Source organism: Xenopus laevis, chromosome 4L, assembly GCF_017654675.1.
Source record: "Xenopus laevis strain J_2021 chromosome 4L, Xenopus_laevis_v10.1, whole genome shotgun sequence".
Lineage (NCBI taxonomy): Eukaryota > Metazoa > Chordata > Amphibia > Anura > Pipidae > Xenopus > Xenopus laevis.
Window position 1 is genome coordinate 154,599,526 of NC_054377.1, and position 27,744 is coordinate 154,627,269.

A 27,744-nucleotide genomic window follows, 5' to 3' on the forward strand; every position below is an offset into this window, starting at 1 on the left:
TATGATCACTATATATAAATATATATAAGGGGATATGATCACTATATATAAATATATATAAGGGGATATGATCACTATATATAAATATATATAAGGGGGATATGATCACTATATATAAATATATATAAGGGGGATATGATCACTATATAAATATATATAAGGGGATATGATCACTATATAAATATATATAAGGGGATATGATCACTATATATAAATATATATAAGGGGATATGATCACTATATATAATATATATAAGGGGATATGATCACTATATATAAGGGGATATGATCACTATATATAATATATATAAGGGGATATGATCACTATATATAAATATATATAAGGGGATATGATCACTATATATAAATATATATAAGGGGATATGATCACTATATATAAATATATAAGGGGATATGATTACTATATATAAATATATAAGGGGATATGATCACTATATATAAATATATAAGGGGATATGATCACTATAAATAAATATATAAGGGGGATATGATCACTATATATAAGGGGGATATGATCACTATATATATATAAATATATAAGGGGATATGATCACTATATATAAATATATAAGGGGAATATGATCACTATATATAAATATATAAGGGGATATGAACACTATATATAAGGGGGATATGATCACTATATATATATATAAATATATAAGGGGACATGATCTATATATATAAATATATAAGGGGACATGATCACTATATATAAATATATAAGGGGTATATGATCACTATATATAAATATATAAGGGGAATATGATCACTATATATAAATATATAAGGGGATATGATCACTATATATAAATATATAAGGGGTATATGATCACTATATATAAATATATAAGGGGTATATGATCACTATATATAAATATATAAGGGGTATATGATCACTATATATAAATATATAAGGGGATATGATTACTATATATAAATATATAAGGGGGATATGATCACTATATATAAATATATAAGGGGATATGATCACTATAAATAAATATATAAGGGGGATATGATCACTATATATAAGGGGGATATGATCACTATATATATATATATATATATAAATATATAAGGGGATATGATCACTATATATAAATATATAAGGGGAATATGATCACTATATATAAATATATAAGGGGATATGATCACTATATATAAGGGGGATATGATCACTATATATATAAATATATAAGGGGACATGATCACTATATATAAATATATAAGGGGAATATGATCACTAAATATATAAGGGGATATGATCACTATATATAAATATATAAGGGGATATGATCACTATATATAAATATATAAGGGGTATATGATCACTATATATAAATATATAAGGGGAATATGATCACTATATATAAATATATAAGGGGATATGATCACTATATATAAATATATAAGGGGATATGATCACTATATATAAATATATAAGGGGTATACGATCACTATATATAAATATATAAGGGGTATATGATCACTATATATAAATAAATATAGGGACATACAATTAACTCTGCTACTGGTGAATAAAGCAGCAGACAGGAGGGACAGGAAGTTTCATATTAAGGAGGGAAAGGGGTGTTGGGAAGTTGTTAAAGTGGCAGATACATTAGTCCGGTACAAGGAAGGGCTGGATGCCTTTTTCTTAGCAAGTGAGTACAGGGTTAGTGAAGGTTGGTGCTATTGGCTGTAAGTTACACAACTGACTGTGTGAATGGAACTGAACTTGTGGTTGTACATGACCCCTATCAGTTAAAACAAAGTTTAATTTGGCCCATTTTGGGCAGGATGGTTTCTGACAAATAGTGTCTCTTACTGCTGGAACTCTGCCTCTACTTGGGGGGGGCTAGTTCTCTCTTTCTTACCCCACTTTCCACCACATTACGTGTCTTGTTCCCCAATACTCACTCCACACTGGGATTGGCTAGACTGGGGGTGAATTTGAACTATCAACCCCTCCCCCACCTATCCAATCCATGAGCAGCTATACCAGGCCTTAATCTTTCATATCCCCATGTTGCCCAAAATAATTTGAATCTGATGGCCAGTCCCCCCTTAGACCCAAAACTCACCGGGCACAGGACAATTGCCCCCCCCCAGGCAGGACCAGTAGCTGTTGGATAGTGGTATGGGGAGTGTCACATGACAGATGATGGCCGATCTGATTGGTTAGATGTTAGTAGCAGTCACATTACAGCTAATGGCAGGTAACTTATTCCCCGTCTCTTCCCCATTAGATTATTTCCCAATCCAAACAACATGGAAGGCGGCAGCCACACGTTAACTTCACTGAGGCGAATGCGAGAATCTGTCCGGATTCCAGCCAGGTAAGGGTTAACAAGGTTCTCGGTCTTTTGTGGAGCAGCAATTGTGTTGGGAACTAAAGTGTATAAAGTGTTACTGTGTTTGCTGGAGCTCCGAGGATTTATATACAAGTTTCTTACTAACCCTGAAATGTCGATTTATATATGTAAATGGCTAGTGCGCCCCCCCCCCAATGTGTGACACTTGCCTGGCCCTGAGGCTACTGACCTTGTATGTGATTTTTATTTTAAGCAATAGGTCTCCCTATACAGTTTGTGCTCATGTACAGAAACATAGGGGTGCCTTGTGACTCCCCCTTAGTGTTCTAGGGTTCATTTAAAGGAGAAGGAAAGCTACGGAGGCATTTTATTGCCAGTAGATTAGCTGCAATAGTGCAAGCTAGAATGCTATATTTATTCTATAGAATGTTTTACCATATCTGAGTAAACCGCTCTAGAAGCTCTCTGTTTGTTTAGCATAGGAGCTGCAGTATTACCATGGCGTGACATCACTTCCTGCCTGAGTCTCTCCCTGCTCTGGGCTCAGATTACAGGAAGAGGAGCAAACTGAGCATGCTCTTGCCCAGGGCAATGAGGTTAAAGCTGAAGGCAGGAAGTCTGAAACAGAAGTCCATGTGTACACAATAGAAGGAAAGAAATACAGTGTTTCTTTTGACAGGGGAATCAGAGCAGCACTAATTTGGGGGTTTACTGGTATATTTAGATGGACCTTTCTGATAAGGCTTACTTAGTTTTAATCTTTCCTTCTCCTTTAATGGGTGGGGCAAACACTTCTCTTACACAACCTGTGACTTATAAAAAAGCCCAGTGTTTACCCTAGAGAGTGCCAGTACCTGTGTACTATCCTCTGGGCACTTGTGGGGTACCCCTCCCAAGTGTACCCCCTAGTGTACTCACCTAGTGTGCGCTTGGTCTCTCTCAGAAGCAGCCAATCAATTCTGTCACATTTATGTATGAGGTTCCCCTGCATTTCTGTGCCAGTAACCCTCATCTTTTTGTCCCCCTAAAGCTCCCAGCAGAGGTATTCAACTCCTCACCCCTTCTTCTTCAATACCCCCAGTCCTGCTTCCGAGTGCTCCCTATTCCAGAGACAGAGATCCACTTCCACCCCCAATGTGCACATGGTTAGTACTACGATGGCGGTGGACAGCCAAGTGATTGAGGTAAGTATCACCGTGAGCTTCTCTTTATTGTTCATATGTAGCCAAAATCCCCATCAGTAGATGCCGCCAGGTTGCCTTGGTAACATGAGTGGAGGTGCCTGACCCTTTTATCTATTCCAACTCAAGCCCCCAAATCATCCCTGACATATAAGGGGCACCCTGGTGTAACACTCCAAGCACTTTCCTACTCCCTCTCTATCCTGATGTTCACACTCACCCTGAGCCCATCTGTTGCTTTGGGTACCCCCCTAGATGGCAGCCCCTCAGCTCCGTATGAGAGGTAGAGTAGCTTCTCCAACCTGTCCTACTACTTACCTTGTCTTCTGCCCATGAGAATGCTGTGTCTGTGCCCTCACCTACTTACCTTCCCAAGGGGCCACATCACCATTTCATAAGCCTCAATGTCATTGATTAAGGGCTTTATTTTGTATGGTGTGTGTGCCCAGAGCATCTCTATATGTTTGTCATTTACTTAGATGAGAGGGAGCTGCTATATTGTTTCCCTTACAGTATGAGGGTTTAGCGTATTAATAATACAACAGACTCGGCTTTCTACAGGTCTGTTATTTAGCTGGCTTCTACTACATTGTGTCTTGAGCCAGAACCAGCAGTGCTGAGAATAGAAACAGCCACACAGGTGCCCAGAATGGTATTTGTATTCATTATGCACAAAACCAGTAAAAATGTACTTGTATTCCTGATGTGTGTTTGGTGCTCGGTGCATTACACTAAAGCTGCCCATAGATGCAAAGATCCAATCGTATGAATCACCGTATGATCGGACTTTCCCATCTCCCGACCTGCCACTAACCAGTCAGATGAAATAAAGTAGTTACAGAACAGATGAGCCGATGTTCTGCCCCTGACAGCAATCCTACGATAAAGGCATTGTATACTTACTGGAAAATCCTTTTCTAGTCGGCCCTCCTGTCAGCGCAAACGCGCGGGGACGTCCAAAAGCTGTCCCGTAATTTAGGGTGGGTAATATAGAAATTTTTCGTAACAACTTAATGTTAAGTTTACTGTATAATGCAATAAACATGCAACAGTACGAAGCCCACAATAACACATTGAAGAATACTGTTTGCAATAAAACAATGCAAGTATTATCATGGCAACCATAAAACTTTAAAGAATACGGTTATGTCTTCTAACCACGGGGGCTTAACTGTGCCACCGCAGTCTGTAACAGTTTGCCGCCAACCACGGCCGAAGATGAAGCAAAAACGTGGTTTATAAAAGTATTGGGAAAACAAAATCAAGTAGCTGCCCTGCATATCTGTTCAGGTGTAGCCAAGTTTTATAAGGCCCATGAAGTACTTAGTGCTCTAGTAGAGTGAACTTTGACTTAAAAGGGCTTTGTTTTTTTTGTTTTTTTCTTTACTTTCATAAGCAACATTGATGGTCTCTACTAACCACCTAACAATGGTTCTTTTTGAAACTCCTTGCCCTTTGTGATTTGGGGAATAACATAACAACAGAGAATCTGATTTCCTTAAGACTGCAGCCCGTTTTAAATAGCTGCGAATTGTTCCTACTACATCGTGTGTGTGTAACCGTTTTTCTTTATCATTCGCTGCATTTGGGCACAGGAATGGCAATACCAACTCCTGATTAATGGGAAAACTGGTTACGACCTGTGGTAGAAAACCTGGTACTGTTCAGAGGACGCCTTTATGCTGATGCGTAACCAATCATGGTTCTTTACCAGAGAGAACCGTCATTTCTGATCCCCTCTTAGCTGATGTTATGAGGAATGCAACGTGGAGTGACAACCATCTAAGCTCACAAGAGATGAACTATGGTCTGGGAAGGTGGTCTTTGCAGCGTGGCGGACTGGCCTGTGCGACTCATGTAAAAAGGTATAAAGTGGTGTCTTGTGCCCACTGAATAGTTGAGAGAACTGACAAGGCTGAAAACTGAGAGCTTAGACCATCTGTATGGAATTCTGTGAGTACCTAAGGGGAAATGTCCGTGCACAGTAAGTGTTTGGCGGAACACCAGGCAAGAATTATATACTATACCTTGTGGTTTGCTTTTGTGCTGAAAACAACCTTTGCACTGCAACGGCACGAAACCCTTCAGCTACAGCATTTTTTTTTTTTTTTTTTTTTTTGTGATACAATTGGACCTCCTGAACCAGACCACCTATTTGAGCATGGCCAGGTTGTGAGACGTTCCCTTGGTAGAGGTAGTCGCCATGTTTTGGACTGTGACATGTAGACCAAGTCAGTGTTACGCAGTCTGGTCAGCCCCCTATGTGATCTTGGCAATTATCCTCGGTAGAATCGCCAGTAGAGGGAATGCAGCCATTTTATTGAAAGTCTATGGCATTACCAGTGCATCTGTATAGCTAGACTGCTCTGTGTGCCTCCCTGTTTGTTAACATAAGTCACCGCTGTGGTATTGTACTTGTAGTGGGTGGCTCTGGAGTTTGTCGGATGAGCCCCGGAGAGCTAGGGTTATTGCTTGTAGTTCAGGATATTTATAGGGGGCTGCGATTTTTGGGTTTCCCGATACCCTTGTATTGTGAAGATGTGGTAACCTACTCCCATCCCAACTTGCCGGAGTTGTAGCTTATCTGTCACTGTGGTTGATCTCAGCTTCTGCCCTGGGACAAACGAGGACACAATGTCCACCAGGATAATCTCACTCTGGTTGTAGGAAATATGGAAATGACCTGCTGAAGATCTTGTGATCTTTGTGCCGCCATTGAGGGAAGTTGCGTTGTATAGTCACATGTGGGACCTTGTATATGGTCTGACTTCTAGTGCTGTCACTATATAACTTAGTAATCTGCCGCTGATTCTCTGTCTTGTAGAGAAAAGACTGAATACTAATGATTAGTCTGTACTTTCTCGTCTGTGAATTGAACTATTTGTTGACTGGAGTTGAACATCAGAAACTGAATAGTTAGAGACGGCAGGAGGGAGCTCTTGTGTTGGTTTGTCATCCTGCAGTTCTGTGTTATGTCTGGTAGGTCCCACTTTTGTACTAGATGTGAGAATACCTCGCAGTGTACTGCTCTTTCCCTATTTCTATTTTTGTCTGCTGCACAAGTCCGCTTCCCAGTTTGACTCTGGAAATGAATACTGTCGTTGTAGGACCTGTATGTATAATGTGTGGACTGACCTCTGTGTTACAGACTAAGCTCTCAGGAGTAAATTGTCCACTTATGGTAGAATATGAATTTCTGAGCATCGTAGGTGTGCCCTAACTAGTGCCCTAACCGGTGCCAAGACCTTTGTAATACCCCTGGAGCCATGCAGAGGCTAAAAAAGTTGTGCTGTAAACTGGACGTGCAGATCTTAGACATAGAATCGCAGGGCTGTGACCTTGTATGAATCGGGATGTGCAGGTACGCGTCCCGCAGTCGTATAACGTCATGAAAGTGTCCGCTTCCCTGAAGGCTATGGTGGAGCGTACGGACTCCATGTTGAACTTGTGTTTGGAAACACTCCGTTTAACCTGTTGACATTGAGGACTGCTGTGAAAGAGTCACCCTTCTATCTCACAAGAAGGAGGGCAGAATAGAACCTGCAAAACTGGAAGTGGAGCGATGTGTAATGGAAGACTGCTGAATGTAATGCCTCTCTTCTTAGTGGAGAGAGCAAAACCAAAACAAATTGTTCTCGAGGGGGGGTTTGAAGGGTTTTTTTTATATCCAAGTTGGATGAAGTGCAGCACCCCTTGTTATCACATGTGTTTACCAGTAGATTGCATTAGGCAACCTTCCTGAGAACATGGCTTCTGAGACGACCGGTTTCCTGGCTTGCCTTCTGCTTTCTGCCATAGGGGTCTATTTCTCCGCGATCCCTGTGGAGACCACCATGGTTTTGTTTTTGTTTTTTTAAATGTTGCGTTGCAAAGCATTGCTTCAAGTCACTGCACTATAGTAGCGCTTGATGTTGCTCTAGCCGTCCCTTCTTTCCCATTGGAAGACATGTGCTATAACCTCCTGTCACCTTTGTAAGGATCTGGTTGAAATCTGGTTCAAACAGGGGGTTTCTTAAAACTTTGAGTTTGTTCTAGTTTGAAAACTGGAATTTATGTTTGGTATAGTGAGAAGCTGTGTTGCCAGACCAGTGCAATAGGCATAGAGCCCTTTTGGCAACCACTGTCCTGGCTTTGGATTTTGCCATTACTGGAGCTGAATGTGTAAAGCTGAATCTGCTAATAGAGCGAGTGGAGCATGGAGATTCCTCACCTCTGCAGCTAAAACTTGTGCTCATTGAGATGGTTGATATATTGGTTCCATTAGTACTTGCCGGTCCCTCGGCTGCGGTTACTGGGCTACTGATTGTGAATAGGCTCTTTTGAGAGCTGATTCCAACTTTATGACCAGGGGGTCTGTAAAAGCTGCTGTCCTCTGTTGGGGGAGTAGTTTGTTTTGATAGAGGTGCAACTGCAGGATCAACCTGAGCGTCTGTCTCCGGTTTTGCCCTGTTCGTCTGGAATAGAGTGTGTGTTGTAAAATCCCTTGGTCAAGGCTGAGCGTCGCTCTGGTTGGGACCATTCAGTGTCTATAGAGTAGTTACCCTAAATACTAGACAAGAGTGTGTCTTTTTCTGTTGCACTCTTAGTATTCAATCTGATTTAGACACCGCTATTGTAAGTAGCAAGTCACAAATATTACGTCTCAATACTGAAAAGGGACTTAACCTCCAAGGCTCACATCTCTGGATGACGAGATATAAATCATGCAAACAAAATTTCTAAAAAGGCAATATTTATTTATTCACAACCATGCCCCAATTGTCATTTAAAAACAAAGGTGCAGCACGTGGGGGGGAGGGATTTGTCTCCTTGAATTACTGAACCAGCACCTGAGGTCAAGGCTTGTGCGGCGTGTGGGAGACGGGGCCCCTCTCTAAAGATTTGCCAAAGCACCGGATTATGGACATTGAATTTATCCACAACTTGCAGGGTATTGGTTGGACAGCGCACTCCAGGGTCCTTTTCAAACAGAATCGCTCGTTTCCAGATTATAGTTTAAAACAAATTTCCTTTATTTAATTAAACATCTTGTTACACCATTTACATAGCGCCATGAGGTCTGACGCGTTTCGTGTCACTGCACTTCATCAGAGACCTCATTGAATTTATCCAGTCACTTTAAAGCCGGTTCAGTGGCGATGATTGTGTTTGGATTTTCCCAAGGTGTGAATGCAACTTTTTGCAGTTTAGCCCTTTTTCTGCCTTTCTGTGTCTCAACATCCACCATAAGTTCCCTTAGGAAATCTGTCTTTCCATAGTGCTGCTATTACAGAGCTGCTACGGCACAATGGTACCCCACGTAGCACTGTAGAGCCCTGTTATATGGCTGCTGTGCTTTTGTGCTGTGGCCACTAGTCACATTGATGTAGAGTCTTGTGGTGCAGAGTGAAATATACTCTGTGCGTCTTTGCTGCACTTCTCTGTATGTGTCCATACTAGGGATGCACCGAATCCAGGATTCGGTTCGGGATTCGGCCAGGATTCGGCCTTTTTCAGCAGGATTCGGCCGAATCCTTCTGCCTGGCCGAACCGAATCCGAATCCTAATTTGCATATGCAAATTAGCGGCCGGAGAGAAATTGCGTGACTTTTTGTCAGAAAACAAGGAAGTAAAAAATGTTTTCCCCTTCCCACCCCTAATTTGCATATGCAAATTCGGGTTCGGTATTGGGCCGAATCTTTCGTGAAGGATTCGGGGGTTCGGCTGAATCCAAAAAAGTGGATTCGGTGCATCCCTAGTCCATACTGATGCCAGCGTCCTGAATTGACGCCCACATAACGCACGTGGCACCAAAAGCTCCGCGAGAAAAGGCGCCAAATCACAGGTACCAACCTGGTCGCGGCCATAGGGAGTAATAATAGGCAGCTCAGCATACCATTTACTCTAATACAAGTGCAGCTGAATAGTATTGGGCCCAGCAGCAGCCTGTGTGCACTGATTCCACTTGCTGTAATATGAGCAGGGAAGGAATTACTGACGTCTGAATGTTCTCTGTTCCATCCAGGGCTGATATCTTTAGGTGAATCCACACAACACACTGTAAGGAGAATGGACTCTCATTGTCCTGAGGCTCCGCATCAACCCTTGAATGCAGCGGGTAGCTCTGCGTACCCTAAAGGTTGTGCCACCTGATAGCTCTGCGTGCCATGTATTGCCTCTGCAACAGCAGCTCTGGAACGTAGCGGGTAGCTCTGCGTACCCTAATGTGTGCCCTTCCTGGGCAGATTCTGCAGTTTGCCTGCTGTGCGCACCTGATGGACAGCTCTGCGTGTTCTCTACGTGTTGTGCCTTTGTTCTGTAGAATGAAAGTGATCCAGATAATAAAATAAGAAAAAGAATGTAATATACTAATAAAACCTGTCCTTCACCTCCGAGGCAGGACAAAGAACTGGCAATGGGAGGTGGAGCCACAACTTATATACCAGGGGAGGGGTCAAGAGTCCTGGGAGGTGGAGCCACAACTTATATACCAGGGGAGGGGTCAAGAGTCTTGGGAGGTGGAGCCACAACTTATATACCAGGGAAGGGGTCAAGAGTCTTGGGAGGTGGAGCCACAACTTATATACCAGGGGAGGGGTCAAGAGTCTTGGGAGGTGGAGCCACAACTTATATACCAGGGGAGGGGTCAAGAGTCCTGGGAGGTGGAGCCACAATTTATATACCAGGGGAGGGGTCAAGAGTCTTGGGAGGTGGAGCCACAACTTATATACCAGGGGAGGGGTCAAGAGTCTTGGGAGGTGGAGCCACAACTTATAAACCAGGGGAGGGGTCAAGATTCTTGGGAGGTGGAGCCACAACTTATATACCAGGGGAGGGGGTCAAGAGTCTTGGGAGGTGGAGCCACAACTTATATACCAGGGGAGGGGTCAAGAGTCTTGGGAGGTGGAGCCACAACTTATATACCAGGGGATGGCTCAAGAGTCTTAGTCTTCTGTCCCACCTCCAGAGATGAGATTGACATTAAGCCACACGTTTGCACTGACAGGAGGGCCGACGAATCTATCTATGTCCAACCAAAGCTGGTGACAGTCTCCCACTGAAAACCGTACGATGGGCAATACACACAGAGATATTATCGGCAGCCGACAGAAATTTTCTAACCTGTCCGATCTACCAAACGACTGATGTCGGGACTCTCCACACAAGGTCCGAAAATCGTACGAATTCTCCATACAATCGGATCTTTGCGTCTATGGCCAGCTTAATAGAACCAAGTCCGTTTGGGGCCCTGGTGTGCAGTTTGGGGTCCCTGCTGATTGATTGGTTGGCAGTCTGTAGCCAAGTGTTGAACAATTGGTAGGTGTCAGGGAAATGGGGCTGGTTGGTTGTGCAGGACTAAAGAGAGGAGCAATGCATGCTGGGATGTGATTAATGACTTGCTATTAGTGCATGTTTGTGATTGGCCCCCGGGTGGGTGTCAGTAGAATCTCACTACAGGGGTCTCTTTATGTTGCAGGATGCGCTGCGGAGTCACAGTGAGTCAGGTGAGAATTCCTCGCATTCTCTTATTTTCTGTGTAATTTGTCTCCGTGCATTGTGGGTAACGGCTGTGTTTCTTCTCAGGGAGCCCCAATAATCTGAGTCCTACAGGTTGGTCCAATGCTAAAGCGCCAGCCCCCACGCACCGAGAGAAGGCGGCTTCATCTACTGGCCAAGAAAAGAACAAAATAGTGAGTCGTGACTGCTGAGTATTGACCCACTTATATATTATGTATATATTGTTCTGATTGGCTGATATCAGCGGCTCCTGCCCTCTGATTGGCAGATACTGCACTGCTCCCCCTATACCATAGAAATATATAATGTGTGTCTTGCTTTCCCTTTATCAGCGGTCCCGCGGGCAGAGAGACTCCAGTTATTACTGGGAGATAGAGGCCAGTGAGGTTATGCTCTCTTCAAGGATTGGATCGGGCTCCTTCGGAACAGTGTACAAAGGAAAATGGCACGGTATGTGTATTGGCTCCAACTCCCAGAATTCTCAGTGAGCCCTCGATTATTGTTACATACCCCCCATTTAGCTCAGTACAACTCCTGTACCCCTTTTATTTCTCTTGCTTGTGGAAGTGCTGAGGAAGGCTAATGGCAGCAAACACTGTCTGTGGCAGGTCCTGCAGGAGTGCAGCTCAGTTAGATATGGAGCAGCTCTGCTTATGGCCAATTACAGCTAACTATACAGTATGGCAGCTCCCACACGTTTAAAGACAAAGATGCAGAGACTCCAGTGAGGAGTACAGAATGCTTGGGGTGTCCTGGCAAGTCGCTCCAGAGATCTAGAAACTGCCACCACCACTCCTACCTATATTTATCAAGACCAAAGCAGTCCGGGAATCATTATTGTGCAGAGATTAGGAATATCTATTACCCTGTTATTATCCCAACAGGCATCAATAGGAAAAACCTACTACCGTAGATAGTCTCCCCCCTCCCTGCTTCCCCCCCGCATACTTCATTACCCCCGAGAGTGCCCTGAATACATTGCTCACATAGGAAGAAGAAATGAAGATTTTGGCCGGTGGCTTTAACTCTGGGCGTTGTCCCTAAATTAAGAATTACATCATGCAGACTCCTGACGTCCCCTCCAAATGTTCTCTCTGTACTTGGCATGAAATGAAGAAGGTCCAGCCTGAGCGAGGGTTTTGGGGGTGTTCCATTGTGCCATGAGATTTCTTGGCCGCTCCCACCAATGTGTAACTGGGTTTATACATAGGGATTTACACAAATGGACTGCACTGAACACAAACTTTGCTGCCTTTGTCCCAGCGGCTCAGCCATTGCTGTAGTAAAGCATGCTGGGAGCAGCCATTGCTGTAGCAAGGAATTCTGGGTGATCTGGACGGAGCAGCCATTGCTGTAGTAAAGCATGCTGGGAGATCTGCTGGGAGCAGCCATTGCTGTAGCAAGGAATTCTGGGTGATCTGGTGGGAGCAGCCGTTGCTGTAGTAAAGCATGCTGGGAGATCTGCTGGGAGCAGCAGTTGATGTAGTTCCCAGCGTTCCCATTGAAATAGGGAGAAATATCAGTAAGGGGCTGAGAAGTTCGGGGCTTAGTGCTGCAGTATGTTAGTGCTATAGAGACCAGTGGCGCCCCCTATAGTGCCTGTTCATATAACTACAACTTGTATTTACCCCATACATCAGTCATTGTGCCTGGGGAGCCGTGTTTATGATCATATGATTTCATCCGATGGGCAAATAAGGGATACACCGAGGCTTAATGTCAGCAGCATATAGACAATATATAGAATATTAATAATATACATTGCCGCTCATTTAAAGGGGAAGTTCTTACACATCTCATTCTGTTTGGCAGGGGACGTGGCAGTGAAAATCCTGAAGGTGACGGATCCAACACCGGAGCAACTCCAGGCTTTCAGGAATGAGGTGGCTGTACTCCGGTGAGTCCTGAGACTAACAATCTGATTGGCTCTGTCTCCTTTGCTGAGTGTATAGGTAGCCGTACACACTGAGGTCACAGCACAAACTGTCTGACTTGCACCCCTACATGCTCCTCTCAATCAGGCCGACACACAAGCGGGGGCCAACAATCTGATGGTGCTGTGGCCCGATAGGATTTTCTAGTCTGCACAATAGGTGTCTGGCCAATTACCAGAAAGATATCAGTGGGTCGGCCCCATGCATGAGTATGGGGAGTAGAGTGGAGTCACATCCCCAGGGGCAGGTTCCTAGTGGTGAGAAACGCGTATGATTAAGTACTGCAGGGTATGAAACGCGTAAGGTAGATCTTATGGGCTCATTATGTATCTTTATTATGAGATTGATGGAATAAACTTCTTCTGAATTTTATTTTGTTTAATAGTGACTCAATGGTGCCTTGAAAACTGGGGCAGGTCCGTTTATACTCGGCTGCCTTATTATAGGACTGGGGATATAGACCCCCCCCCGTTTATTACAGTTTTTAGCTTCCTAGTGGGGAAACTATGTGACTGGGGGTGCAGCTTTGTTAGGAGCCCTGGCCTGCACCCCTATTTAGTGTGAAACACACTGAGCTGGGCTACTTCTGGGGGGCTGGGCTACTTCTGGGGGGCTGGGCTACTTCTGGGGGGCTGGGCTACTTCTGGGGGGCTGGGCTACTTCTGGGGGGTGGGCTACTTCTGGGGGGGTGGGCTACTTCTAGGCTTCTTCTGGGGGGCTGGGTTACTTCTAGGGGACTGGGGTACTAATGGGGGGCTGGGTTACTTCTGGGCTACTTTTGGGGGGCTTGGGTACTTCTGGGGGGCTGGGGAAGTTTTATGGGGCTGGGGTACTTCAATGAGAGCATGTGAGTCGGGGTCCCAGCTAGCAGAGCTAGTGTGAGCTGTGCATGAGCCCCAGTACTGTGCAGTATTAATACTATATTATTCTGTACAAAGGAAAACGCGACACGTGAATATCCTGCTGTTTATGGGGTACATGACCAAGGACAATCTGGCCATCGTCACTCAGTGGTGTGAGGGGAGCAGTCTGTACAAACACCTCCACGTCCTCGACACCAAGTTCCAGATGTTTCAGCTCATCGACATCGCCAGGCAAACGGCACAAGGGATGGAGTAAGTACTGGGGGGCTCAGCTGTACTTATTGGGGGGCTCGCTAATGCGCGTTAAGCGGGGGCTTGTCATACTTGGCCATACATAGTCCGCTTTGGCCTTCAGCATCTTTATATCACCCTGGGCCTGTTCTGGGACACATACACACACACACACAGACACACAGACACACACACACACACAGACACACACACACACACACAGACACACAGACACACACACACACAGACACACACACACACAGACACACACACACACAGACACACACACACACAGACACACACACACACACAGACACACACACAGACACACACACACACACACTGCGTTTTCCATTCGTTTTAGTGGTAGCGCAATTTATTATTGCTATTTATGCACAACAGAGCTTTTTTAAAAACTCCACGTCTGGCCTTGCCCTTAGCTTTGTTTATTGTTTGTATTACGTGGCCTTTTGTCAGTGGGTGGGAGGTTTGGGGGGGCTGGTGCTGATGAGTTGTTTCTCAGCCAGGCTTTTTGTGGGGTCACGGGGCAGGTAAGTGTTGCCAGTATTAGAGCGCCCCCTTGTGTATGACAAACACTATTGAGATCCTCCCAGCTCAGCCCGACACTATTTGAGGTTCTGGACCTGGAGGAGCAGCTCACAGGATTCCACCTGAGTTTTCAGTTTTTTTTATGGCTCCCTGATTGGTTAATTTGTGGCCAAGGTGTCACTCAGTGCAGGTAATTAATATGAGGCCAGTGGCCATGTTGTGCAGGTCATGGGAATATCGTGGGACTTCACCTCATGTAGTGCCAGTTCATTAATGCTAAGCAACTTTCCAATATACATTTATTACATATAACTGTGTCAGTGCATTTAAAGTTATTAGTAAAAACGATTGCTATTGAAAGCAGCATTGACTTAACTCTTGTTACTTTTTATACAACGTTGCAAAAGTCTTGGTTCCCCAGCAGCAAAGCCCGGTCTGTTAATCAGCTGCCATGTCTTACATGACTGTATCAACAGTCTGAACCAGCAGTGCAGAGAAATGGACAGACATTGCTTTCAATAACAATACATATAACATATAAAGCAGAGAGTATTTGTAATGAATGTATAGTGCAGAGTTGCTCAGAATTAGGGTTTCTTTTATTAGGCAAAACATTTAGGTTTCCCTTTAATGTGTGTTATAGAGAGTTGGGCCCTGCCAGAGCCACTGGCTTCTCTTCCCATTCCCAGTATATAATGTCTTTTAGTAAATACGTGTTTTCCCATGTTGTGTATCTGATGAGACTGTGCGGGGAGTTGTGTATTATGGAGCCGGTCCTGATGAGACTGTGCGGGGAGTTGTGTATTATGGAGCCGGTCCTGATGAGACTGTGCGGGGAGTTGTGTATTATGGAGCCGGTCCTGATGAGACTGTGCGGGGAGTTGTGTATTATGGAGCTGGGATTGGGCCTGCGCGTGACTGGATTGGTGCTCTTGGTTATTGCCGTGTATTGGGTTATATTGGCTTCTCTTGCAGTTGGTCTGTCTCACTCCAGTTAACCCACTGTAGCTCAGAAATTAAAGTGACACAATGATGGGGATGTAATAATTATGCAACTTGGGAAGTGGGAGATGAATTACATTCAGTCTAATTAGTGCCAGAGACTCCTCCTCCTCCTCCCAGTGCTTGTGCTAATGATGGTCTTGTCTCTCAGTTACCTGCATGCGAAGAACATTATCCACCGGGACATGAAGTCAAACAGTATCCTTTGTACCTGCTGGAACCACACCCACCTCCCTACTTACCCACCCACCCACCCACCCACCTACCTACCCACTTAGCTACCCACCCACCTACTTACCCAACTGGGGGGCCGTTGGTTATTTGCTGTTGTTTATTAGTGCCATGAGTCTTAACTCACAGTGCAGATATCTTTCTCCATGAGGGATTAACGGTGAAGATCGGAGACTTTGGTTTGGCCACGGTGAAGACCAGGTGGAGCGGATCCCAGCAGGTGGAGCAGCTAACTGGATCCATTCTCTGGATGGTAAGGAAGTGGCTGTGTGTGAGTAATATGTGGCTACTACTGGGCGGGGCTGTTAGTAATATGTGGCTACTTCTGGGCAGGGCTTTTGGTAATATTTGGCTACTAATGGCCGGGGCTGTCCGTAAAATGTGGCTACTTCTGGGCGGCGCTGTCAGTAATATGTGGCTACTATTCGGCAGGGCTGTCAGTAATATGTGGCTACTACTGGGCGGGGCTGTGAGTAATATGTGGCTACTACTGGGCGGGGCTGTGAGTAATATGTGGCTACTACAGGCAGAGTATGTCACAGACAGGGATCATAGGGAAGACAGAACAGAGCAGGAGACAGGGAAAGCTCTCAGTGGCAGTTTCAGTCTGGGTCTCAGGTAGAACAGTACAGGGGCTTTAGGATAGAAACAATAGAGGGGTCTCAGGTAGAACAGTACAGGGGCTTTAGGATAGAAACAATAGAGGGGTCTCAGGTAGAACAGTACAGGGGCTTTAGGATAGAAACAATAGAGGGGTCTCAGGTAGAACAGTACAGGGGCTTTAGGATAGAAACAATAGAGGGGTCTCAGGTAGAACAGTACAGGGGCTTTAGGATAGAAACAATAGAGGGGTCTCAGGTAGAACAGTACAGGGGCTTTAGGATAGAAACAATAGAGGGGTCTCAGGTAGAACAGTACAGGGGCTTTAGGATAGAAACAATAGAGGGTCTCAGGTAGAACAGTACAGGGGCTTTAGGATAGAAACAATAGAGGGGTCTCAGGTAGAACAGTACAGGGGCTTTAGGATAGAAACAATAGAGGGGTCTCAGGTAGAACAGTACAGGGGCTTTAGGATAGAAACAATAGAGGGGTCTCAGGTAGAACAGTACAGGGGCTTTAGGATAGAAACAATAGAGGGGTCTCAGGTAGAACAGTACAGGGCTTTAGGATAGAAACAATAGAGGGGTCTCAGGTAGAACAGTACAGGGGCTTTAGGATAGAAACAATAGAGGGGTCTCAGGTAGAACAGTACAGGGGCTTTAGGATAGAAACAATAGAGGGGTCTCAGGTAGAACAGTACAGGGGCTTTAGGATAGAAACAATAGAGGGGTCTCAGGTAGAACAGTACAGGGGCTTTAGGATAGAAACAATAGAGGGGTCTCAGGTAGAACAGTACAGGGGCTTTAGGATAGAAACAATAGAGGGGTCTCAGGTAGAACAGTACAGGGGCTTTAGGATAGAAACAATAGAGGGGTCTCAGGTAGAACAGTACAGGGGCTTTAGGATAGAAACAATAGAGGGGTCTCAGGTAGAACAGTACAGGGGCTTTAGGATAGAAACAATAGAGGGGTCTCAGGTAGAACAGTACAGGGGCTTTAGGATAGAAACAATAGAGGGGTCTCAGGTAGAACAGTACAGGGGCTTTAGGATAGAAACAATAGAGGGGTCTCAGGTAGAACAGTACAGGCTGTAGGGGAGTGAACAATACAGGGGATTAGTTGAATTTGAGGGGTCAGATAATGTCAGTGATTCCAATTAGGGTTAGTTCACACGAGGAGATGTGGTAACTAATCGCCTCTTCTCGCCAAACTGCCTCCATGTGTCTTCCCATCCGTTATAATGAAAAGTCGCCTGCACTAAAGCACACGCACAAGGGGGTGTAAGTGACTGTACCTTTGGGTATTCAGGTATGTGGGGGCGCTATATATATATATGTGTGTGTGAGTTCTGCTGCATTAACCACTAAATGACCTCTGCCCTCCCACAGGCCCCAGAAGTGATCCGCATGCAGGACAATAACCCCTTCAGCTTCCAGTCCGACGTCTATGCCTATGGGATTGTGTTATTTGAGCTGATGAGTGGGGAGCTGCCATACTCACACATTAGGGACAGGGACCAGGTGAGTAAAATGACTACTTCTCCTTTAAATGTACAACTATCTTGCCTTACTACAGATATTCTGAAAGCAATTGCACTTGGTCTTCATTTTTATTTATTCTGGTTTTTTTTTATTATTTACATGTCTGCCCAGCTGCTCTCTAGTTCACAATTGTACCAGCTGTCTGGTTGCTATGATCCAATTTCCCCTAGCAACCAGGGTGTGAATGAGACGGGTAGATGAATAGGGCATTATAGAAGAAACAAAACTGTAGCCTCTCCAACCAATGGGGTTTTGCCCCCCCCCCCGGTCCTGGATATTACCCCCAGCAGGGGCAGGAGTCACATTCAACAAGTTCTTTCCATTGTCCTTAGATCATATTTCTGGTTGGACGAGGAGGGATGGGCCCCGACCTCAGTAAACTCTACAAGAACTGCCCCAAAGCAATGAAGAGACTTGTTGCAGATTCTATCAAGAAACTCAGGGACGAGCGACCCCTCTTCCCCCAGGTGAGTCACGTGCACCCCCATTGCTTTATTGTTCAGCTCCGCCCATAAATACACCTTCATAATGAATAATCAGTTGGGTTACCGTACCCCCCATTTATACTGGGTACCCCTGGAACTATAGCAGGGTGACACCCCAATGTTTCTATATATCTGTAACCTTGTTATGAGCTAAGGGGGCCCAGTCTGAAGGTCAGTTAGGGGGAGATTTGGGGTGAGTGTTTATTTGTACCCTGGGTACCCCTGGAACTATAGCAGGGTGACACCCCAATGTTTCTATATATCTGTAACCTTGTTATGAGCTAAGGGGGCCCAGTCTGAAGGTCAGTTAGGGGGAGATTTGGGGTGAGAGCTTATTTGTACCCTGGGTACCCCTGGAACTATAGCAGGGTGACACCCCAATGTTTCTATATATCTGTAACCTTGTTATGAGCTAAGGGGGCCCAGTCTGAAGGTCAGTTAGGGGGAGATTTGGGGTGAGAGCTTATTTGTACCCTGGGTACCCCTGGAACTATAGCAGGGTGACACCCCAATGTTTCTATATATCTGTAACCTTGTTATGAGCTAAGGGGCCCAGTCTGAAGGCCAGTTAGGGGGAGATTTGGGGTGAGAGCTTATTTGTACCCTGGGTACCCCTGGAACTATAGCAGGGTGACACCCCAATGTTTCTATATATCTGTCTGTTATGAGCTAAGGGGGCCCAGTCTGAAGGTCAGTTAGGGGGAGATTTGGGGTGAGTGCTTATTTGTACCCTGGGTACCCCTGGAACTATAGCAGGGTGACACCCCAATGTTTCTTTATATCTGTAACCTTGTTATGAGCTAAGGGGGCCCAGTCTGAAGGTCAGTTAGGGGGAGATTTGGGGTACTTATTTTTTACAGTGGATGATGGTCCCCCACACTTTGATATAATGCAGCAGGTTAAATTGGGGTGTAGGCTAGTGCAAGTGATGTATATATAAATATGAGTGCCAGTCTATAGATGACAGTTGCATGCAGTATAAGCTGCAGTTACTGATCTATTTACTCTTTGCCAGATCCTTTCATCCATTGAGCTGTTACAACACTCGTTGCCCAAAATTAACAGAAGTGCATCAGAACCCTCGTTACACCGCGCTGCACACACAGAGGACATCAACTCATGTACATTGACTTCCACCCGACTGCCAGTTTTCTGACTGTCACCAAGTTCTCACTGAGCTCCAAGTACTTTATCCCAACCGGACTTTATTCAGCATCTCGGGCAGTTGCTCCGGGGGGGGCTAGGACTCTCCAGTGTGACACCCCAATATAAACTGTCCAGTTCCTATAGCAACAGCGCAGTTATCCCACTCCTGCAGCTTTGAGGTCTGGAATATTCTTCCTTTTATCCCAGATGAATTTGGGGATATTCTCTCTGTGATGGAGCAACGTTGGGGTGCAGAATGGAGTGGGGGGGTCATTAATAGACTTGATTTGCACATCAGCTGATGGACAGACGAGGGAGACGATTGGGCAGTACAGGGAGGTTTGGGTTGTGCAGCTGGGGGGCCCCGTGGTCACATACACAATGTACAAAGCCCGTCCAGCTGAGACCCCCACACTGCACTATAAAGGGAATGGGGGTGATACCGTTTGTTATTATTTGATTTGGGTTTTAATTGGTTCTTTTATTGCGACTGATTTGCCCTTTTGTCATAAATTAAATGCGTCTTACGTTTTACTCTTGTCTGTTTCCCACTGCCCAGGACACGGTGTGAGAGACGATTAGTTACAATCAAACCAGATATTCCAGCAGGAACCGCCTGGGATGTGTCATTTACCTGAACATTAGCTGGGGGGCTCCAGGTGATAAAGCCCAGCAGTAACGATTTGGTATAATGTGAGGGTCTCATTGCAGCTTCAGCTTTCTCTAAGCAGCCATTGTCTCACCAGCAGAAGGGGGAGGGGCAGGTCATTGGCACCTCCCACAAGGCTCCCGCTGTGTTATCCTATTACAAGGAACCATGAGTGGGAGTGGCCTGGCAGTCCAATCAGAATGTTATAAATGGCACTGGCTCCTCCCATAGGGCAGAATAAGAGAAGGATAAATGTAGAGCACAGGGTTTGCGCAGTGTTTATTGGCCTCAATAATGTTGTGTCTATAGGAATCTGTGTATTACTAATGGCAGCTCCCACCTCATTATAATTCCCTGCTGGAATCTGCCCAATCAGAACCTTTCTACCCACCCACTCAACTCTCATTGGACAGAATGGGATCAGGTGAGACGCCCCAGAGCCACCGTTTCTTTATTGCAGTGTTGGGGTTACATATCCATCCAGGGACCCCAGATTTTATAAAATTCTAGTGGGAACCCCCTTTTTAATATACATTAAGGGGCACATTTACTATTGGTCGAATATCGAGAGTTAATTAATCGAAGGATTTACCGCAATTAGTTTGTTCGAACGATCGTGGGAAAAATCGTTCGAAGGATTTTAATCCATCGATCAAACGATTTTCCTTCTATCAGAAATTGGCTAGAAAGCCTATGGGTAGGTTTTAGGTGGTGAAGTAGGTGGTTTTTTTAAAGAGACAGTACTATCGAATAGTCGGACGATTTTTAGTTTCGAAACATTCGATTCGAAGGTCGAAGTAGCCAATTCGATGGTTGAAGTAGCCAAAAAAAACCTTTGACATTTTATTCTAATCCTCGTGCTTAGTAAATGTGCCCCTAGTTGTAGAACACTGCATTTGTCTCGCATTACTGACTTCCAAGTAGTAAAGGTGGGGGGGGGTGAGGATCCTCCAGTTGTGGGGTATAAGTCTCTGTCAGTAATAATGACACCAGTAAGATCAACGCTTGCTATTGATTTAGCTTTAACGGGAACGATCGTGAAAATAAAAATGTTTTCTCATACTGAAGTAAGAAACTTTCTAAATACAATCAATTAAATATTCTGTCTCTGAAATAATCAGGTTTATCTTCACTATTCCTCTCAGCATCTGTTTCTCTTCATTCTCTCTTCATGCAGCAGTTGGGTGTCAGATATTCACTGACAGTTAGATCCAATATATCTTATAGGGGGGCTCCTTTTGCCTAGAAGATGTATTAGAGGTCACTCTATTAAACTCACCAGACATCATGTCTCTCTACATGCAGGATTTGTACAAAAGGCAGTTATTTTGTTACATTTTATTTGTACTGGAATCAGTTATTAGAGTGAGCTCTAATACATCCGCTAGGCAAAAGGAGCTTATATTAAATGTTCATTTTTGCGATAGTTCCCCTTTAAGATCCTGTATTATGGGCAGAATGCTGAGTTTGGGGGTCGTGAGCATTGGAATGTGCAGTGCTGATTGCAGTGTTTCCCTCCAGTACATCATATGGATACAATTCCCTTTCTATAAGGCACAGCTGATGTCTGGGGTATGTGCATTAATGACATGAGGTGTAGTAGGTCCTGTGCACAATATATAGTTGGATCAAGTATAGTCTGTAGTTAGTAAATACGATTTGTACTGATTCTTGTGTTTCTTACAATCCAATACTGTTGCACATGACATTCCTATTGATGACGTAGCCCTGCCCAGTTATTGGCTTCTACATCTCAGTGTAACCTTGTATATCTCATTATATCATAGGAACGAGGCCTTTACTGTGACCCCTACTAATATAGATGAGGGAAGGGGGTGCTGCTTGTGGGGAGCCTTAAGGGCACAATTGAACCTTAGCAAAGTCAGCCGCTGCTTTGGTGACAAATGAGAACGATCCTTCAATTATGAGAAGGAAACGGACTTCTCAACTTGCCAACGTCTCGTAGTGTAATAACGTCTCGTAGTGTAGTTACCAGAGCAGATATCAGCAGCACACCGTAGATATGAATAAACGTGTATTTTATTGTATCAAATTATTTCAAAACGGCTGTTTTGAAATAATTTGATAGAATAAAATACATGTTTATTCATATCTACGGTGTGCTGCTGATATCTGCTCTGATTGGATAACTTGACCCTGTAACAGGCGTATGTCCTTCAGTACAGCACCTGGTACCGCAAAGGGATGTGTTCAAGGCCTTAAACTCTCCACCTCAGTTCCTCGTAGTGTAGCAACAATGTCTCAACGTCTTGTGGTGTAGTAACAATGTCTCAACGTCTCGTAGTGTAGTAACAATGTCTCAACGTCTCGTAGTGTAGTAACAATGTCTCAACGTCTCGTGGTGTACTAACAACGTCTCACAGGGTATTAACGCCTTGTTGTGTAGTAACAATGTCTCATAGTGTAGTAACAAGGTCTCGTGGTGTAGCAACAAGGTCTCGTGGGGTAGAAACAAGGTCTCGTGGGGTAGAAACAAGGTCTCGTGGTGTAGCAAAAAGGTCTCGTGGGGTAGAAACAACGTCTCACAGGGTATTAACGTCTCGTTGTGTAGTAACAAGGTCTCTTGGTGTAGTAACAACGTCTCGCAGGGTATTAACGTCTCGTGGTGTAGCAGCAAGGTCTCGTGGTGTAGCAGCAAGGTCTCGTGGTGTAGCAACAAGGTCTCGTGGTGTAGCAACAAGGTCTCGTGGTGTAGCAACAAGGTCTCGTGGTGTAGTAACAAGGTCTCTTGGTGTAGTAACAACGTCTCGCAGGGTATTAACGTCTTGTGGTGTAGCAGCAAGGTCTCGTGGTGTAGCAACAAGGTCTCGTGGTGTAGCAACAAGGTCTCGTGGTGTAGCAACAAGGTCTCGTGGTGTAGCAACAAGGTCTCGTGGTGTAGCAACAAGGTCTCGTGGTGTAGCAACAAGGTCTCGTGGTGTAGCAACAAGGTCTCGTGGTGTAGCAACAAGGTCTCGTGGTGTAGCAACAAGGTCTCTTGGTGTAGTAACAACGTCTCGCAGGGTATTAACGTCTTGTGGTGTAGCAGCAAGGTCTCGTGGTGTAGCAGCAAGGTCTCGTGGTGTAGCAACAAGGTCTCGTGGTGTAGCAACAAGGTCTCGTGGTGTAGCAACAAGGTCTCGTGGTGTAGCAACAAGGTCTCGTGGTGTAGCAACAAGGTCTCGTGGTGTAGCAACAAGGTCTCTTGGTGTAGTAACAACATCTCGCAGGGTATTAACGTCTTGTGGTGTAGCAGCAAGGTCTCGTGGTGTAGCAACAAGGTCTCGTGGTGTAGCAACAAGGTCTCGTGGTGTAGCAACAAGGTCTCGTGGTGTAGCAACAAGGTCTCGTGGTGTAGCAACAAGGTCTCGTAAGGTATTAACGTCTCGTCGTGTAGCAACAAGGTCTCGTGGTGTAGCAACAAGGTCTCGTAGGGTATTAACGTCTCCTAGGGTAGTAACAAGGTCTCGTGGTGTAGTAAGAACTTGTTACCCAGTGGTACAGTCTTGCTTGTCCCATACTCCTGTTACTGGGGCTGTGGATCAGCTGGTTCATATAAATACAAATAGGTCCCATATCCAAACAATCCGTTCTCTTCCACCTTCAAAATCCAATTCCAAAAAGAGGGATTGTTGTATAACTCAAAAGAGGATTTTTTTGGGGAAGAAAAGAGACTAATCGAGTGCAGCGTCTCCACCTTCAGTGCCCGAAAATCATTTCTAAATGATCGGCTCTTTTATAAACAATAGGGATGTGGGCGGGAGCAATGGAAGTCTCCCGGACCTCACTGCGCAACTCCCCGCGTGTCTGTAGCTTCCGCAATGTTCCGCCTCATAGTCTTCCTCCAACATCGATTACGTCTCTCCAGACTGTCGCTCTTTTATTGTCCCACATGATTTGAGATTGAAAACTTTATCAATACGCACATTAGTCTTTTATCAGCCAAAAAACTGGTCGGTGTTTATTTGAAAACGAAAAGTCTTTTCTATCATCCAACATGTACAGGAAATATTCCAAAAAAGCTCTAGGTTAAAGTCCACATTAAGTCCATGAGGTACCAGAGATTTTAATTTATATATCCACCAGCTCGCTCTCTCTGCAGGGTTTTGTGACCAAATTGCCCCCCTCCAGCTTGTTTGTCATTAAAGGGCAAATAAACCCTAAAATGTCCTATTTTATACAGTGAACTTATTGCACGAGGCTAAAGTTTGAGCTTGTCAATAGCAGCAATGATCCAGGACTTCAAACTTGTCACAGGGGGTCACCATCTTGGAAAGTGTCTGTGACACTCACATGCTCAGTGGGCTCTGATTGGCTGTTGAGAAGCTAAGCTTAGGGCTCGTCACTAATTATCCAGCAGAAAATGAGCTTCCCTGGCTGTAATATAAGCTGATGCTACAGGTTTGCTGATTATTCAATTCTGATGCTAATTGCACTGGTTTCTGTGCTGCCATGTAGTAATTATGTGTATTAATTACTAATCAGCCTTATATTGTGACATTTCTATTCTATGTGTACTGTATATTGTGAGTGGCTCCCTAAGCTCAGTAAGTGACAGCAGCACAGAGCATGTGAATCAGTGAATCAGCAGAAAAGAAGATGGGGAGCTACTGGGGCATCTTTGGAGACACAGATCTTTACTGCTAAAGGGCTGTGGTTGCCTTGGGCTGGTACAGAAGCACAAAACATCAGGTACAACATTTCTACCTACTTCTTTTGTTAGGCTTTAGTTCTCCTTTAAACAGACTGTGTGGAGTGAATGAAACAAGTAGAAGCAGGGCCTGAGAGGGTACAGTTGGGGGTTCCCCAGTATTCAGCTCATAGAATTTGCATCAAACCCAATAAGTTGAGCCAATCAGGTAATTTAGGAATATATTGGGTACTACAGGTATAGATCAGGCAGTACAGGTATATATGGAGTATAGATGAGGTATATATCGGGTAGTACAGGTATATATCAAGTAGTACAGGTATAGATCAGGTATATATGGATTATAGATGAGGTGTATATATCGGGTAGAAACAGACAGCTTTGGATTTAGGGCGCAGATTTAATCAGGCTCTGGATTGAGCCCATATTATCTGGTGAAAAATAGCATTGAGTTTGGGAAGTAGGACTTGGGTACCATACAGGCGCATGTTGGAGATCATATAGTAGTTTGGCCAATAGAAGCAGCGAACTGTGGGACTACAGGGAGATTGGTCTATGATTTCAGCTTATTGGACGGCCAGTCAAGAAGAAGCTTTAGGTTCAGGGGTAAGTATTACTGATAACTGTAAAAATATCTGGAGCAGACTCTCAAATGAAGGCGTCTTCCAACAGATGGTTAAGCTCAAGTAGAAAAGATTTATTATGTCCTCTGCCTTACGCGTTTCATGTTACAAACACTTAATCATAGGCTGAGTATGTGAAGCTCAAACACCAATATTTACACAAAAGTGCACCAATCACAACACTCTATCAATAAAATGTGATCCAATCCCTGAATCCCCCACATCAGACCAACCCCTATGTCCAATTATCTCAGGTGAGTCTTTTAATATAATTAGAAAGGTACATGCCTCTTGTTTGGCAGGTGCCATTTTGGTACACCTCTACAGGATATTTTCCCAAGGGTGTAGAATTAAAGTGATAGGCTCACAGTTGAAGTCAGAGCTATTTTAGTGCACCTTTTTGTATGTAAAGCCATATTAGTACACCCAAACTAAGGATTAGATGCTGTCTGTCTCTAGATTTGGCATTGTTTCAAAAACCTAGGTAGGTGCTATACCTAGCGTAATGTTAGACTAATTAGATTGCACCAATAAACACTATTCTGGCGCCAACTACACCTTTAAAGGACAAGGGTTGGTTTGATCCTTTAAAACATAAATACAAGAATATAGTACAAAAATGCCAAAGAAGTTTTAAAAGATTCAGGGATTGGATCACGTTCTATTGATAGAGTGTTGTGATTGGTGCACTTTTGTGTAAATATTGGTGTTTGAGCTTCACATACTCAGCCTATGATTAAGTGTTTGTAACATGAAACGCGTAAGGCAGAGGACATAATAAATCTTTTCTACTTGAGCTTAACCATCTGTTGGAAGACGCCTTCATTTGAGAGTCTGCTCCAGATATTTTCATGGTTGTCCACTCCCGTGCTCAGGGCTCAGGGCCACTTCCTATATGTGGTGAGTAAATACTTTACTTCATGGAGAGCCCTCCTCTATTTAATAAGTATTGCTGATGTCTCCTTCACCCCAAGGTAAGTCAACTCTGTTACCACCTTAAAGGGAAAAGTGCAGACGTGTTTATGTTCTGTAAGTGGATCAACCATAAGGGCTGTGGATTTGGATTTATTTATTTCCAAGCCTGACAATCTGGGGATTGTTTATCTTTAAATGCTCAATTGACTTTTCATGGTGAAACCATCTCCCTACAATCAGCATAGGAAGGGGTTCTTTACTGTAAGGACAGTCAGGTTATGGGATTCCCTACCAAGAGAGGGGGAATGAGTGATTCATTGGTGGGGAGGAAAGGAGATCTCACCATCAGCATAGGAAGGGGTTCTTTACTGTAAGGGCAGTCAGGTTATGGGATTCCCTACCAAGAGAGGGGAATGAGTGATTCATTGGTGGGGAGGAAAGGAGATCTAACCATCAGCATAGGAAGGGGTTCTTTACTGTAAGGGCAGTCAGGTTATGGGATTCCCTACCAAGAGAGGGGAATGAGTGATTCATTGGTGGGGAGGAAAGGAGATCTCACCATCAGCATAGGAAGGGGTTCTTTACTGTAAGGACAGTCAGGTTATGGGATTCCCTACCAAGAGAGGGGAATGAGTGATTCATTGGTGGGGAGGAAAGGAGATCTCACCATCAGCATAGGAAGGGGTTCTGTACTGGAAGGACAGTCAGGTTATGGGATTCCCTACCAAGAGAGGGGAATGAGTGATTCATTGGTGGGGAGGAAAGGAGATCTCACCATCAGTATAGGAAGGGGTTCTTTACTGTAAGGACAGTCAGGTTATGGGATTCCCTACCAAGAGAGGGGAATGAGTGATTCATTGGTGGGGAGGAAAGGAGATCTCACCATAAGCATAGGAAGGGGTTCTTTACTGTAAGGACAGTCAGGTTATGGGATTCCCTACCAAGAGAGGGGGAATGAGTGATTCATTGGTGGGGAGGAAAGGAGATCTCACCATCAGCATAGGAAGGGGTTCTTTACTGTAAGGACAGTCAGGTTATGGGATTCCCTACCAAGAGAGGGGAATGAGTGATTCATTGGTGGGGAGGAAAGGAGATCTCACCATCAGCATAGGAAGGGATTCTTTACTGTAAGTTGGCCCTCCTGTCAGTGCAGATGTTAGGGGTTTTGTCTTTATTCACCTCTGAATGTGGGACAGAGAATTGAGTTTTGGTCCCTCCCAGTATATATATATATATATATATATATATATATATATATATATATATATATATATAATATATATATATATATATATATATATATATATA

The 27,744-nt window shown here is 44.4% G+C and overlaps 1 protein-coding gene across 1 annotated transcript in view; it reads left to right on the top strand.

The window, feature by feature from the left end:
- raf1.L (Raf-1 proto-oncogene, serine/threonine kinase L homeolog) overlaps positions 1 to 20,132 on the top strand; it is a 42,296-nt gene extending 22,164 nt beyond the window's left edge. Inside the window, exons 6-17 of the mRNA XM_041591022.1 lie at positions 2,274 to 2,363; positions 3,370 to 3,523; positions 10,977 to 11,004; positions 11,084 to 11,190; positions 11,350 to 11,467; positions 12,830 to 12,914; positions 13,890 to 14,066; positions 15,748 to 15,794; positions 15,962 to 16,080; positions 17,815 to 17,946; positions 18,300 to 18,434; positions 19,468 to 20,132. Coding sequence (XP_041446956.1) covers positions 2,274 to 2,363; positions 3,370 to 3,523; positions 10,977 to 11,004; positions 11,084 to 11,190; positions 11,350 to 11,467; positions 12,830 to 12,914; positions 13,890 to 14,066; positions 15,748 to 15,794; positions 15,962 to 16,080; positions 17,815 to 17,946; positions 18,300 to 18,434; positions 19,468 to 19,608 — 1,333 coding nt within the window. The 3' untranslated portion in view covers positions 19,609 to 20,132. The remainder of the gene's footprint in view (positions 1 to 2,273; positions 2,364 to 3,369; positions 3,524 to 10,976; positions 11,005 to 11,083; positions 11,191 to 11,349; positions 11,468 to 12,829; positions 12,915 to 13,889; positions 14,067 to 15,747; positions 15,795 to 15,961; positions 16,081 to 17,814; positions 17,947 to 18,299; positions 18,435 to 19,467) is intronic.
- Positions 20,133 to 27,744: the final 7,612 nt, after the last annotated feature.